Source organism: Chiloscyllium plagiosum, unplaced genomic scaffold (genome assembly GCF_037043375.1).
Source record: "Chiloscyllium plagiosum isolate Xiang-an unplaced genomic scaffold, Cpla_swu_hap1 HiC_scaffold_12, whole genome shotgun sequence".
Lineage (NCBI taxonomy): Eukaryota > Metazoa > Chordata > Chondrichthyes > Orectolobiformes > Hemiscylliidae > Chiloscyllium > Chiloscyllium plagiosum.
The window spans coordinates 28,148,115-28,160,701 of NW_028270150.1; the positions used below are offsets into that span (position 1 = coordinate 28,148,115).

Below are 12,587 nucleotides of genomic sequence, written 5' to 3' on the forward strand. Positions count from 1 at the left end.
AGTGAAAATATAATACAAAAAAGGAAACTTCAACTAATGTTATTCACTTGTCCACAGACATTAACAGGTTTACACACATATGCATTTTTAAAAATCAGCACTGTCAGTACCAGAGGCAGAATCAAAATCAAACAGCTAGAACATTATTAACAACCATCTTGCTGAGGATCAACCTTGGATTCAATACTTCCATTTTGAAGGAAGACGTGATGGATATAAATAAAAAAAAAGTTAACAAGGTCTTTAAAGCAAATGTATTTATTTGTAAACATCCCACATTTGCCCAATTATTCCAATCTGTACAAATATGAACAATATGTACAGAACAATCCCAATAATTTAATAGTTTACTGATATTACACTTTTAGAGATACAGCTTGAAAGGTTTGAACATTTTACACAGGATGGGTATACTGTGACGAGACATCACAAATTAGTAAATTTGTACTTTCCACATTTACTCAAGGTAGTCACATTAACAAGTAATCAATGGATAGCTCAAATAACCAAAATTTCAGGCTATGATAACATGTTAAAATGTAGTGGTACATATAGAATTGAATTGGTTACAACAAATTGCTTTAATAAGTCTTATTTCTGCTGCTTTTTCCTCCCAGATAGCGAGTCTCATACTTTTAAATACTTTTCTAGCTTTCTACATAAATTCATATGATCTAGTCCCCTTTTATTCCCAACCTGCTCAAAACTAAAATTGGTAGGTGGTTTGGGAAAAAAAATGACCACACTCAGAGAGCTTTTTTGGTTTGAAATTCAATCCATTCCATACAGTGACTATCCTCAGGATTTGGCCTTCATTCTGGATTATGAAGTTCAAAAAATAATTAAGAACGTTAATCATTCTGAAAGCACACAGCACTGCAGTCCTTCACTGTGCAGGTAAACCAGTCAGGAGAAACATAATACAATGGGCTTAAGTATCTATGTTCAACGCTAACATTAAACAATAAAAAAAAGGACAATCTAAAGTGGAATTGGTCATGCATGATACACTGTGAAGCAATCGGAACAGCTCACATGACTTGTGCCAGTAAATTTAAAAAAAAATCCACCAGGATAATGAATCTTTAATATTTCCACACGATAGCCTGTGCTTTAGTATATATGGTTAGTTTTAGCACAAGGAGATAGGTAGCGATGTTGCAGAAGATACACAAAGGTAAAGCACAAGAGGGTGTGTATCAATCATCAACTCACCCGCCCGTTGTGATGCACTTTGATAAAAGATAATGCTGTAACTCAGAGATACTTAAAATGATCCTGATAAGTGGTTGAATTAACATGTGCAACAGCTACTGTTTGCAATTAAGTTCACCTCCCTGCTTAAGTATTGAATATGCCAAAATTCCAAACATGCTGGCTCTGCTCGTAAGGACTACTGCAAATATCTAGCAGGCCACTCTAAACACCACATGATTAACTGCAATTTTGCAACAATATGCAAATGAAGTAAAACCGTGGGGGGAAGTCATTCCAACATTCAAAGACACCAAAATGATAGAACAGACAACTAACAAAAATTGTTCAGTGCCAACCACAGCCACAACATTTTCATGTGGACCATAACCATTCTGCTGCTCTCTCCAGCTGTCCTTATTTAATGCCTCAGCAAATTATGTGCAGGCTTGCAGCAGAAAACATAACAGAATTTATACAGTACAAATTTCCCATATTATTTCTGCCTATCAGTACGCATACAGTTATATGTTTGGGAACTCAATCATTCTCACTAGTTACATTGCTTTCTGTCCAGTATCCGCATTATAACTCAGTAGTGTGATCGCTCTCTACATGAGGAGTCCAAGCGCACAAAAAAAAGTGGTCAAATTCACTTTTGCTTAGAATGGCTGGCAGCGTAGTCTGGCCGTCTTGTCTGAATGATTTTTGGTTTAGGTCGATTTTTGCCTTCTTCCTCCTCTTGCTCCTGTTCCAGTTCTGGGTCACTTTCACAGACGTGAACGACGACACTGGGAGTGGTCTCAGTACCTGCATGCAATTCGTATTTCTCTCCTGTACAGGATACAAAACAGACTGGATATTAACCACATATTAAAAAAAACCTTACATTTGACACAAGATTTAACACATCATTCAAACCATATATCAATGTGTTGACTGGGACTTACTAGCACCTCTTATAACAAATTTTTATTTCTAAGAATAACAGCAAATTATCTTTCGCCCTTCTTTCTTCTTATAATCTACAAGCTTTCAAATCGCAAAACTGACAGTAGACAATAATTTCTCCATTTAACTGATCATTCATCTTATCTCTTACAAACTTGGTGTGTCTGCACTAGGGGACTTATTCCCTTCATCTCCTTTCAGTTGTTTCAAAAAATATTCATCATAGTTTAACAGTCATCACACCCTCTCGATACATTTCTTCCATTTCAGTTCTCTTTTCTTCCCCCTTTTAGTTTGCTTGTCACCACAGTAATCTGGAATAAAACCTTAAATATCCCTAACAAGCAGAAGGAAGGGATTACACTGGAACGGATAAAAGATATCTTCTCTCTATGTACAAAATAAAGGAAACTGGTGCTATACATTTGAATTTCTCAGTGAAACAGAAACGTACTTAACAGAATGGAAGTTATAAATGGGCACATTTAATCAAACCACTAGCTCACCACAAAATACTCACTATTTAAAGAGTGTTGATGTGCTTGCAGAAAATCTGCAGTTATGTTTCAATTGTGCAAAAGAAAAATGCATCAGGGTGGGAGAAAGAGGAAGAGAGAAATAAGTGGTAGCAAGCTCCTAGCAAACTGCATTGATTACCTGGGCCCAGCTTAGATATTGCATACAGCAGGTCATAGTTTATAACCGGAGTGGCATCTTCAGCTTGTTTCCAGCCAACAGGAGGCGATGCTGGTGGAGAGATGAGGAACTGCTTTTCTGGATGTGGTGGAGCCAGGTGTGGGCTACCTTTACTGAAAGACTTGTTCTGGATCTAAAAGAAAAATCACATTACTCATTTTAAAATGTTCTGCAATTAGCTTTAAATTGAAAATTGCAAGTGAATCTTGTGCACAAAGTTAAATAGAAATTAAGAACAGAAGTTTTCTATTTCAAACACTCAACAGTACATTTTCCAAACAGCAGAATCTAATTTTCAGACACAAAGTGGCTATTGTTAACTGCGAAACTGGTCCAGGATGCACAGTGTGGAATCTTAAGGACAACATTTTAGATTTCCAGCATCTGCAGTGAAGACAAAGTGCTAGGGATACTCAGCAGGTCTGGCAGGATCTGTGGAGTGAGAAACAGAGTTGATGTTTCCAGTCCAGTGACCTGTGTTCGGAACTCCACAGATGTAATTCTGAAGATGAGTCAAGTTGGACTCAAACAACAACTGTTTTTCTCTCTCTCTCTCGCTCTACAAATGCTGCAGACCTGCTGAGTTTCTCCCACACTGTCTTTACTGGTTTTATGTATTACATGTCACCACCCCAATCAGTTTAATTACTCAAGAAGATTGTTGTAGATAGCAGCAATGTCAGCTTTATGGCATGAATGTGATATAAAAAAGACCTGATTAACAATAACGCCGATCACCTTAGCGAGTTTTGAGAAGATTTATAAACAACTGATTACAATTGATGCTGATTACCTGTAAGATGCACTTCATTCACAGTATTTTATGAGTTGACTGGTACTGAATATGAAGGTAAATCAACAATAATTGGTCTCATCTGCCATTATGATGGCAACAATATCTGGTGACTCCTGGCACAGACCCATGTAGTATCTGTAGGAATCTACAGATTCTAGGTCAGATCCAAGGAGGAAGAAATGTGTGAAATCTGTGCTATTATTCCACAACACATACAGCTGTCAGTATGGTCCTTTCAGTGATATAAATGGTCAGTTGCAATCTCTACCACCACCTCACAGGCCAAGCAGTTCAGGCAAACAAGAGTCAAGAGTTGGCCTACTCAGTCACACACCTACAGACTCCATGCCATTTGTTGTCCTTTCACCTGATTTTCAGCCGTACGTTCTTTCCCACTTTCACTTAAAAAAAGTAATTTGTTCACGGGACATAGATGTCACTGCTGGGCCAACATTTATTGCCTATCCTTAATTTCCCAAGAGCAGACAAGAGTCAACCACATTGCTATGCATCTGGAGTCTCATGGAGGCCTACCAGGTAAGGATGGCATTACTGGGTGGCTTTCTATAGCAACCGACAGTGGTTGCATAGTTTCAGACTCTACTTATTTTAAGTCAAATGTTTTACTGAACTCACCACTTGACATAGTGGGATTCAAACATATGTAACCAGTCTGCATCTCAATTATTAAACTAGTGACATCACTTACTCCAATTTCTCCTTGATGCCTTATAAGCCTTCCCTCAAGTTCAAGTTTTGCCCATTTTTGCTGCCTATTCCCCATACAGTAGTTTCATTTCTTTAAGTTTCATCTCAAGTCACTATTTCTGCATCAGCCCACTCCTAATAGATTGTATGCAATTCTCCATTGCTATCAATGAACACATCTCATCCCACCGAGTTCATTTCTAACCAGTCTGAACTGAACTTTATTGGGACTGGAAACTCCAAAGTTTTCACATCTAAAACTCCAGGAATTCCCTCTAGTCAGGATACAAACTGTGCAAGAGCCCTATTCTCAGACACCATGTTCTCAACAGTGAACATTTTGTCACAGAGTCATAGAAGTGTACAGCACAGAAACAGACCCTTCAGTCCAACTCGTCCATGCCAACCAGATATCCTAAATTAATCTAGTCCCATTTGCCAGCAATATGGCCCATATCCCTCTAAACCCTTCATATTCATGTACCATCCAGATGCCTCTTAAAATGTTGTAACTGTACCCAGCTCCACCACGTCCTCTGGCAGCTCATTCCATACACGCACCACCCTCTGTATGAAAAAGTTGACCTTTAGGTTTTTTTCAGCATTAATTTAGGATAAGGTCTCATAGAAGTACAAAAACCCAATCTGTAAGGACTTCAAAACACTTTAAGCAAATAGATTTAATAAAAAGACCTTGCTTTAAAATTATAGAAGTAGAAAGGACTACCTGTGCAAAGTACAGTTTCATTTTCTTCCCATTAAACTCTGTTTCATGAAGTTGAATTCTGGCCTCAGTCGCTGCAAGGGGGTTGCTGAAGTTGATCCGTACACGCCTGAAGCTCTTAAAAAACTGAAAGGTCACATTCTTGTCATAGGCTCTGAATAGTGTCTCAAAGTCATCCTGTCAAGAGAGTAAACCAATGGTTAAATTCCAAGCAATTAGTTGCAGGACAGGTTTAGCAGTTTTCAACATGACATCTGAATCACAGTCCTCTGTCACTTTATTATCACTAAAAACAGGCAGATCAAAGGCAAGGAAGAAAAATAAATTTCTTTACCGTAACAAATTCTCTACAGAGTTCCACAAATTTTCTGATTTTCCCATCAGTTTTCTGGGCTCAAAGGGGGAACATAATCAGATCTCTTGGACCCTGTGGTTTATCAATGGTGCCAAATAGGCAGCAGTATCCTGATCAGTTCTCCACAAGAAATAAACAGATGCATGTTTCTGGATTGCCACTAACGACAACGCAGGATTACAGGACATAGATAATAAGCTCATTAACTGGGGGGTAAGAGTGGTAACATAGTTATGCAGCAGGTGGTGTTGAACCTGGAGTCTCCTGGTTTAGAGGTACAGTCACTACCACTGCACCCAAGAGCCCTCATGCAAATTATTTTTATTTTTACTGCTTGTGAATTCAAAGATATCAGCTGTTTTCAAATGATTCATCTTTCCCATGAAGGCATCTGAGCAATTTTTTTAAAAAAAATCCATAAACAACATAAAAGTGGCCAAACCAATTTTGACATACTTAACATTTTTGCACAAGATAACACTTAGCAACTGATTTTGTACATCTGAATATAAAAGCTACATTTCATTTTACAAATAAAAACATATACATCGGTCTTGAAATAAAAAAGCTTGTAACCTTTAGTTGCCCAGTGTTGGCATATGTTGAAAGGACTATGACTTGTTTCCAATGCATATCAATATTGATCACTGAAAGGATAATGTTTCATTATTGAGCAGTACAACAATCACAATAATGCTGCCAAGTTCCATTTCCTCCATCTCAACCTACAGAGAATCGGTTTTGCATACCTTGCTGTAAAACGCACGGGGCCAGTCTTCAGGGCTGCACACCTCTATCAGGCCAGCAGATGTACATCCAGCCTTCAGCTAGATGGGGGATGGTCAGCTCAGTTAGCTGGACAGCTGGATATACAGAATGCGTCAACAGCGTGGGCTCAATTCCCATATAGCTGAAGTTTCCATGAATATCCCACTTTCTCAACCTTGCCTCCTCGCCTGAGACATGGCGAGCCAGAGGTTAAATGACCACCAGTCGTCTCTCTCTAATGAGAGAGCAGGTTGATAGTTGAGTAGGACTACAATGACTTTGCCTTTTACAGTTAGCTGGACGAAGCTAGCAATTGGCAAGCTCAGTATCATCAGGGTGAATGCAAGAGAAGCATGCTTGCTCCTGATCATTTGTTTCCATTTTCCAATGGCAATTTGTCCTGGTTTACTTCACTAACAATCATCTTGTGGCATTTCCTTCGAGCAGTTCACAATTCCACGCAAGGGCAATGGCTATTTTTCACAAAATCATACACCAGTGTGCTTTTGAAGAAAAGATACCAAGGAAGATTGTAGTGAGTGAACCCAAACCACCCCTAATAGCAACCCTTGGAAAACAATTCTTTTTTATAGCTTCATCTATTTTGAAGAAAGGTTAGTTGAATTCCTAGATTCTAATGCTCCATAAGATCATAAGATATAGGAGCAGAACTTAGGCCATTCAGCCCATCGAGTCTGCTCCACCATTCAATCATGGCTGATAAGTTTCTCAAACCCATTCTCCCCATAACACTTGATCCCCTTGATACTCAAGAACGTATCTATCTCAGTCTTAAATATACTCAATGACCTGGCCGCCACAGCCTTCTGTGGCAATGAATTCCATAGATTCATCACTCTCTCTGGCTGAAGAATCTTTTCCTTATCTCCATTCTAAAATGGTCTTCCCTTCAAGGCTGTGCCCTCAGATCCTAGCCTCTGCTACCAATGGAAACATCTTGCTAACATCCACGTTTTCCAGCCCATTCAGTATTCTGTAAGTTTCAATTAGATCCACCCCCCATTCTTCTAAACTTCATCGAGTATAGACCCAGAGTTCCTCATATGTTACGTTCACCCATGCCTTTCAACTTTGTTTTCATTGTACATGCTTATCCATCAGAAATAAATGAAATTCTCACATCTTCATTGGTTTACACTGCCTGCCCATTCAATTGGTCCGTTTTCCTCTGAATTATTGCACAGCCTGAGATAGTTTGTTGTCTCCTCAGATTAATTTTAGTTTTAGCATCTCCAAGTCTAAGCTACAGTTCCTACGTTCTGTCTGGTACTATGTGCTGGTATTGCAGAATGAGCAGCTAGTGTTTATGAAGATGGGACAAGAAAGTGGAACCTCTATCTAATATCGATGATGAGGTGATCTGCATATCTACATGTAGACTCGAATTTTCTCTTCAATCAAAATGTCCAGATCACAGGCATTTTCTCCACCTTATGGATTTTTATGCTTTTCCCTTTCTATCTATCCTCATTTAGCTGAGGACATATTAATCCCAAAACAAGAACCGAGTTTGGATTGGGTGAAAAGCTAGCGTTAAAAATCTGAACCATGACCTCAAACTCATGCCTTTTAATGGTTTTACTGGAAACAGGGTCTACTTCCAGGCGATAGGTTGCCAATTTAAATATTTTAATGAATCTTGCATCAATCCATCATTTGAGACTTAATGCTGGCCAAGACCCAGGAAGCCTCGTAACTTCGAGCAGATGGGGATCGCTGGACCTACCAGGTTAAGTGTTCCACTTTCCACTACTTCCAGGATCCAGCTTACAGGACCCATCTACCCCTCCATTCTACAGCTAGACATAGTCCCGAAACCTTCATATCACAAAGGGGTGGAACTTACAGAGAACAGTAAAAGGAAAGACAGAGATTTAAGGAGGGGTGTCCTAAGCTTGAAGGTTAATGGCACAACAGCCAAATAATGGGTGAACAAAGTGGGGAATGCACAAGACGTTAGAGTTGGAAAGCGAAAGGTTCAGGGATAGTTGAAAGAGTTGAAAAGACAAGGGTAAGACCATGCTACAGAGGAATTTAAATACAAGGGTAAAGACTTTTAAAATTAAATATTTTAAGACTAAGAATAAACATGAACAGCAACCAGAGAGCTGATGGTTGAACAGGGCTTGGTACAAGTGAGAATATCAGCAGAGGTTTGGGCGTGTGTTCAAGCTAATGAAGGATGAAGTCCAGGTATGAGGACACTGGACATATCAAGAGTCAAGACTATAAAATATAAATTCCAGCAGCAGACAGGCTAATCTATAAGATCTCTCTGAATCCTAGTAGCACAGAAACCCACCAACACTCTCAAACAAAAACTAACAAACTTAAAAGACCCAGCACAACCCATGGACAAAACCAACGTCACCTACAAAATCCCATAACAAGGACTGCCACAAACACTACGTAGGACAAACAGGAAGAAAGTTAGCCACCAGGATACACGAACACCAGCTAGCCACAAAAAGACATGACCCTCTCTCCCTCGTAGCCCTACACACGGATGAAAAAAACACCATTTTGACTGGGACAACACATCTATCCTGGGACAGGCTAAGCAAAGACATGCCAGAGAATTCCTAGAGGCCTGGCACTCCAACCACAACACCATAAACAAACACATAGATCTAGATACCATCTATCAACCCCTCAGAAAACGAATAGGAAATGACATCACCACAAACCCCAGGAACCCCATCCAGTACAAACATATAAATAGAAAGCAGGAGACAACAGCTTCGCTTCACTTGGAGGTCGCCACTGATGATGTTACCTAGCCAGGTAATGAAACGTCTGGATATCAAACCAACAGCTCAGCGAGCAAACCTACACCCTAAACCTCAACCTGAGCTACAAACCTTCACAATCCTTACTGATCTATACTACTTAGGGTGGAAGCAGGCAGGCTTTGTATTGGAGAGGAATGGGGATCAATAAACTGAGCTGAGCCAACACTAAACAATCTAGCTCAGGTGTCTAATGTCAAGTAGGGGGACAGATGGAATCATAGGCTCTGCACCCAGCCACATCAGCCATTAGGAAATGGTGCCAGACCTCACGAGGAAATAAAAAAATCCAATTAATGCCCAAAACACATTTTTTAGTAAACATTAAATTCTACAAGAATATAGAATTCCAACACATTAGACATTGTCTTATCTCCAATTTGAAATCATTTTCCTGCATGCTGCCAAGTTAAATTTCATTGTTTTACTGCTCTGTAAATGAAGTGATCTTAATCTAAATTGAATCTTCTGCCTTATGTGATTATAATTTACAACTTGAATTTGTCCACTTGAAAATAAATATGGTAAATCTCTGTCTTGGTGAAAAACTTCAACAATGGAACAGAAATGTGTTAGAATACAAAATAAAATTCACTATTGTGCCTATTCATTTCAGATAACGGCTACTATAGTCCATCATGGATGTTAACCAACTCAATAGTTAAAGGGCATACAATAAATCTTTTCCCCAGCTCGAATAGGCAAGTAAATGCTCACTTGAATCTTAAAAAAGTAAAAATTAAATCCTAAAATCCTGTACAACGCAAATATACCTTTAATCAGTTGGTTTCCTCACTAATATGGCTTAAACTCACCAATGTCTTTTCACAAGGAATTCATATAGTCTATATCAATATTTAACTCTCAGTCCACTCAATTTCTGAAATGCACAACTATAAACATAATTAAACCATACATCCATTCCCAGACTAATTGGTAACTGGAATTTTCCATTCTGACTCACTCAGAGTTTAAGTTTAGACAATTCCTCAAATGCTTTGTCCAAGTCAGTAGCTAACTAAAAAGGTTATCCGAAAGGAACAAACATCAGGCTTGTAAAATTAAACCCTCCATTTCCTGAATGCTCTGGTAATAGTCAGCACAAGTACTGTATAATTCATTTATAAAGCGCAACATTTTCCAATGGAACCTCCCACAATAGCATACCATTTCCCTTGCTCCCAATTTGTGCCATTTACAATGCAGAGTGCATTCAGAGGCCAAACAGCTCCTCTGCTCACAGAAACTGAGCAAGTACAACACATATGGAATCATAGACTTAATACCTATCCTACAACAAACCATGTGAGCTCAGTAAGCCTGAAAGCAGGGCAAAATGGCACAAATGTCAAAATACGATCAATCATTAACTTTATTGACCTGTCAGTGCCAGTTTATAGATTCAGGTGATATCCTGCACCTTTGGAGGAATGCATGATGCCCCATGTTAAACCAGCACAAGTTCGATGTGAGACAGAATATCAAATCACCCAAGATTTACCTACATCCACTACATCCCCACTAACCTGTCCAAGAAATTCTGCCAGATGGTGTTAAGGGTATTTCACACTCTTTACCTCCAACCAGAAAAAGGTTGTAATCCATAATAAAGTTGCAAATTATGTGAGCCAGTTAAAAACCTATGGCTATGACTAAATAGTATAGTTGCCTTTTAACTGCACTCGGGGGTGGGGGTTGGCAAACAAATGGTGACCTTACCAGCCAACCACCCCAAAGTGTCTTACATTTACAGTAATCACTGGTCTCTATTTCTTCTCTTGTGGTTTCAGAGCGGAATTTGATTGGCAGCATACTTCAAGTGCCTCAGGACATTTTCATATAGCACCTTGTTAATATATGAAAGCAAGTCTTTGTTGTTTTAAAAATAATCTTTCGAGACGCATTCTTAGTTTGACAGTAGATTTGTGATCAATCAGGAAGACTCACAGAAGATCACTTGTTTTATCCCCTAATGGATGCAAGGCACAAAGCTAGCAACGAGGAACACAACAAATACCTTCAGAGAGTCACAAAGATTCAAAAGTAAGTCAGGGAAAACAAATGTTAATAAGCTGCTCCACTTCCTTAAGCAGCTAACCACTCCCATTTATCACTACTGCAGATCCACTTGCATTCCTTTCATTCTACTTACAGTCACTTGTCAAATTTGCCAGTTTGGAATTTCTCGGCAATGGCTTATACGACAGTACTCCCCTAAGGGCAGCTACCCACAATAACAATACTGATCTCCCATTAAATTCTAGTTGATAAATGGAAGTTTCACAGTATATTTCAATAGTAAAAGACTTGCATTTATATAGCACCTTTTGCAACAACTTGCATTATACAAGCACTTTTAGCACAGCAGGCCTTTCTACCAAAGGACTTGTAATCCCAAAGTTCTTTATAGCTAATTAAATATTTTTTGCAGTGTTGTAATGTAGAAAATATGTCAGCCAATTTGCTTACAAAGAGGGCCCACAATAGTTACATGATAATAATGTGATAATCTTGATTTAGGTTTTGATTGAAGGGTTAATATTGCCAAGACACCACGCGAAGATCTCATCCAACCCATGGCAACACTAATACTACAAAGTCCCTGCAGGTCTTAATATGTCCAGAACAATTAGACAACAAAGCTTTAAGTACGGTGTGTGTTGTGGCACCAAGTCAGAGTACATATCTGAACAAACTGCTGACATTGCACAGTGGTTCTCAGGACTACCATAAGGCCCAACTACATGTGCTCAATTTAAACCTCGGAAAACACCGAGTCAATACTAGAGGATAAGGCGACTTGCAATGCAAATTCGCATACATAACAATGACACAACACATTTTATTTGGCCTTTCCATAAATGTTGTTTTATCCTAGTATTAGCACATGAAGTGCTAGCAGCTATATAACATAAAATAATTTTTCTCATGTAGTCAAGTATGTTCCCAAGATGTACTCATTAAGCACTTCTGCTGTTCAAAGCTTCAATTCCAGTTAACAACCATCAATTTGTTGTAAAATATGTAAAGACACCAGAAACCTTCTGACTGCCCCAAACATACTTCTCACACTCATCACATATATCTAATATCCGTACCATGGAAAAATAAAACATAAAGCATGCTTTTGAGGTTGCTAATGCATATACTAGCTGTATCTTCCTCCGTTTTACTTCAAATTTTAGACATTGAAACATTTTGCACTATTTAGCAATGGAAAGTACTTCTTTCACAATAGCAAAACAACAAAAGGGACTACATTATGTACCACATTTGCAGCATAAAATAATACCTGATACACATCTTATGCACAGCATACTGCTGCTTACGTAAGTGGGTTCATTGGTTTTAAACATGCTAACCAATGCTCTTTTTAAATCTTAAGTTTATTACAGTGAACAATTAGAACCTTTACTTAGGTTATAGTTAGATGTCAGAAAAGGTTAGGAATTCTGTTCATAAATTCCTACCAACAAATAATTTCAGATAATCCACTGTTAACTTGAGTAATCTTTTTTTAAAAAGTGGGATGTAACAAAGAGGTCTTCCATTTAGAAATTGTGCAAAAGGTCTAATCGCATCCTG

The 12,587-nt window shown here is 38.6% G+C and overlaps 1 protein-coding gene across 1 annotated transcript in view; it reads right to left on the reverse strand.

Moving 5' to 3' along the window:
- Positions 1-242: 242 nt before the first annotated feature.
- Positions 243-12,587, reverse strand: part of rcan1a (regulator of calcineurin 1a) — a 79,796-nt gene continuing 67,451 nt past the window's right edge. Inside the window, exons 2-4 of the mRNA XM_043701286.2 lie at positions 5,073-5,246; positions 2,803-2,974; positions 243-2,028 (exon numbers count right to left, since the gene is read on the reverse strand). Coding sequence (XP_043557221.1) covers positions 1,847-2,028; positions 2,803-2,974; positions 5,073-5,246 — 528 coding nt within the window. The 3' untranslated portion in view covers positions 243-1,846. The remainder of the gene's footprint in view (positions 2,029-2,802; positions 2,975-5,072; positions 5,247-12,587) is intronic.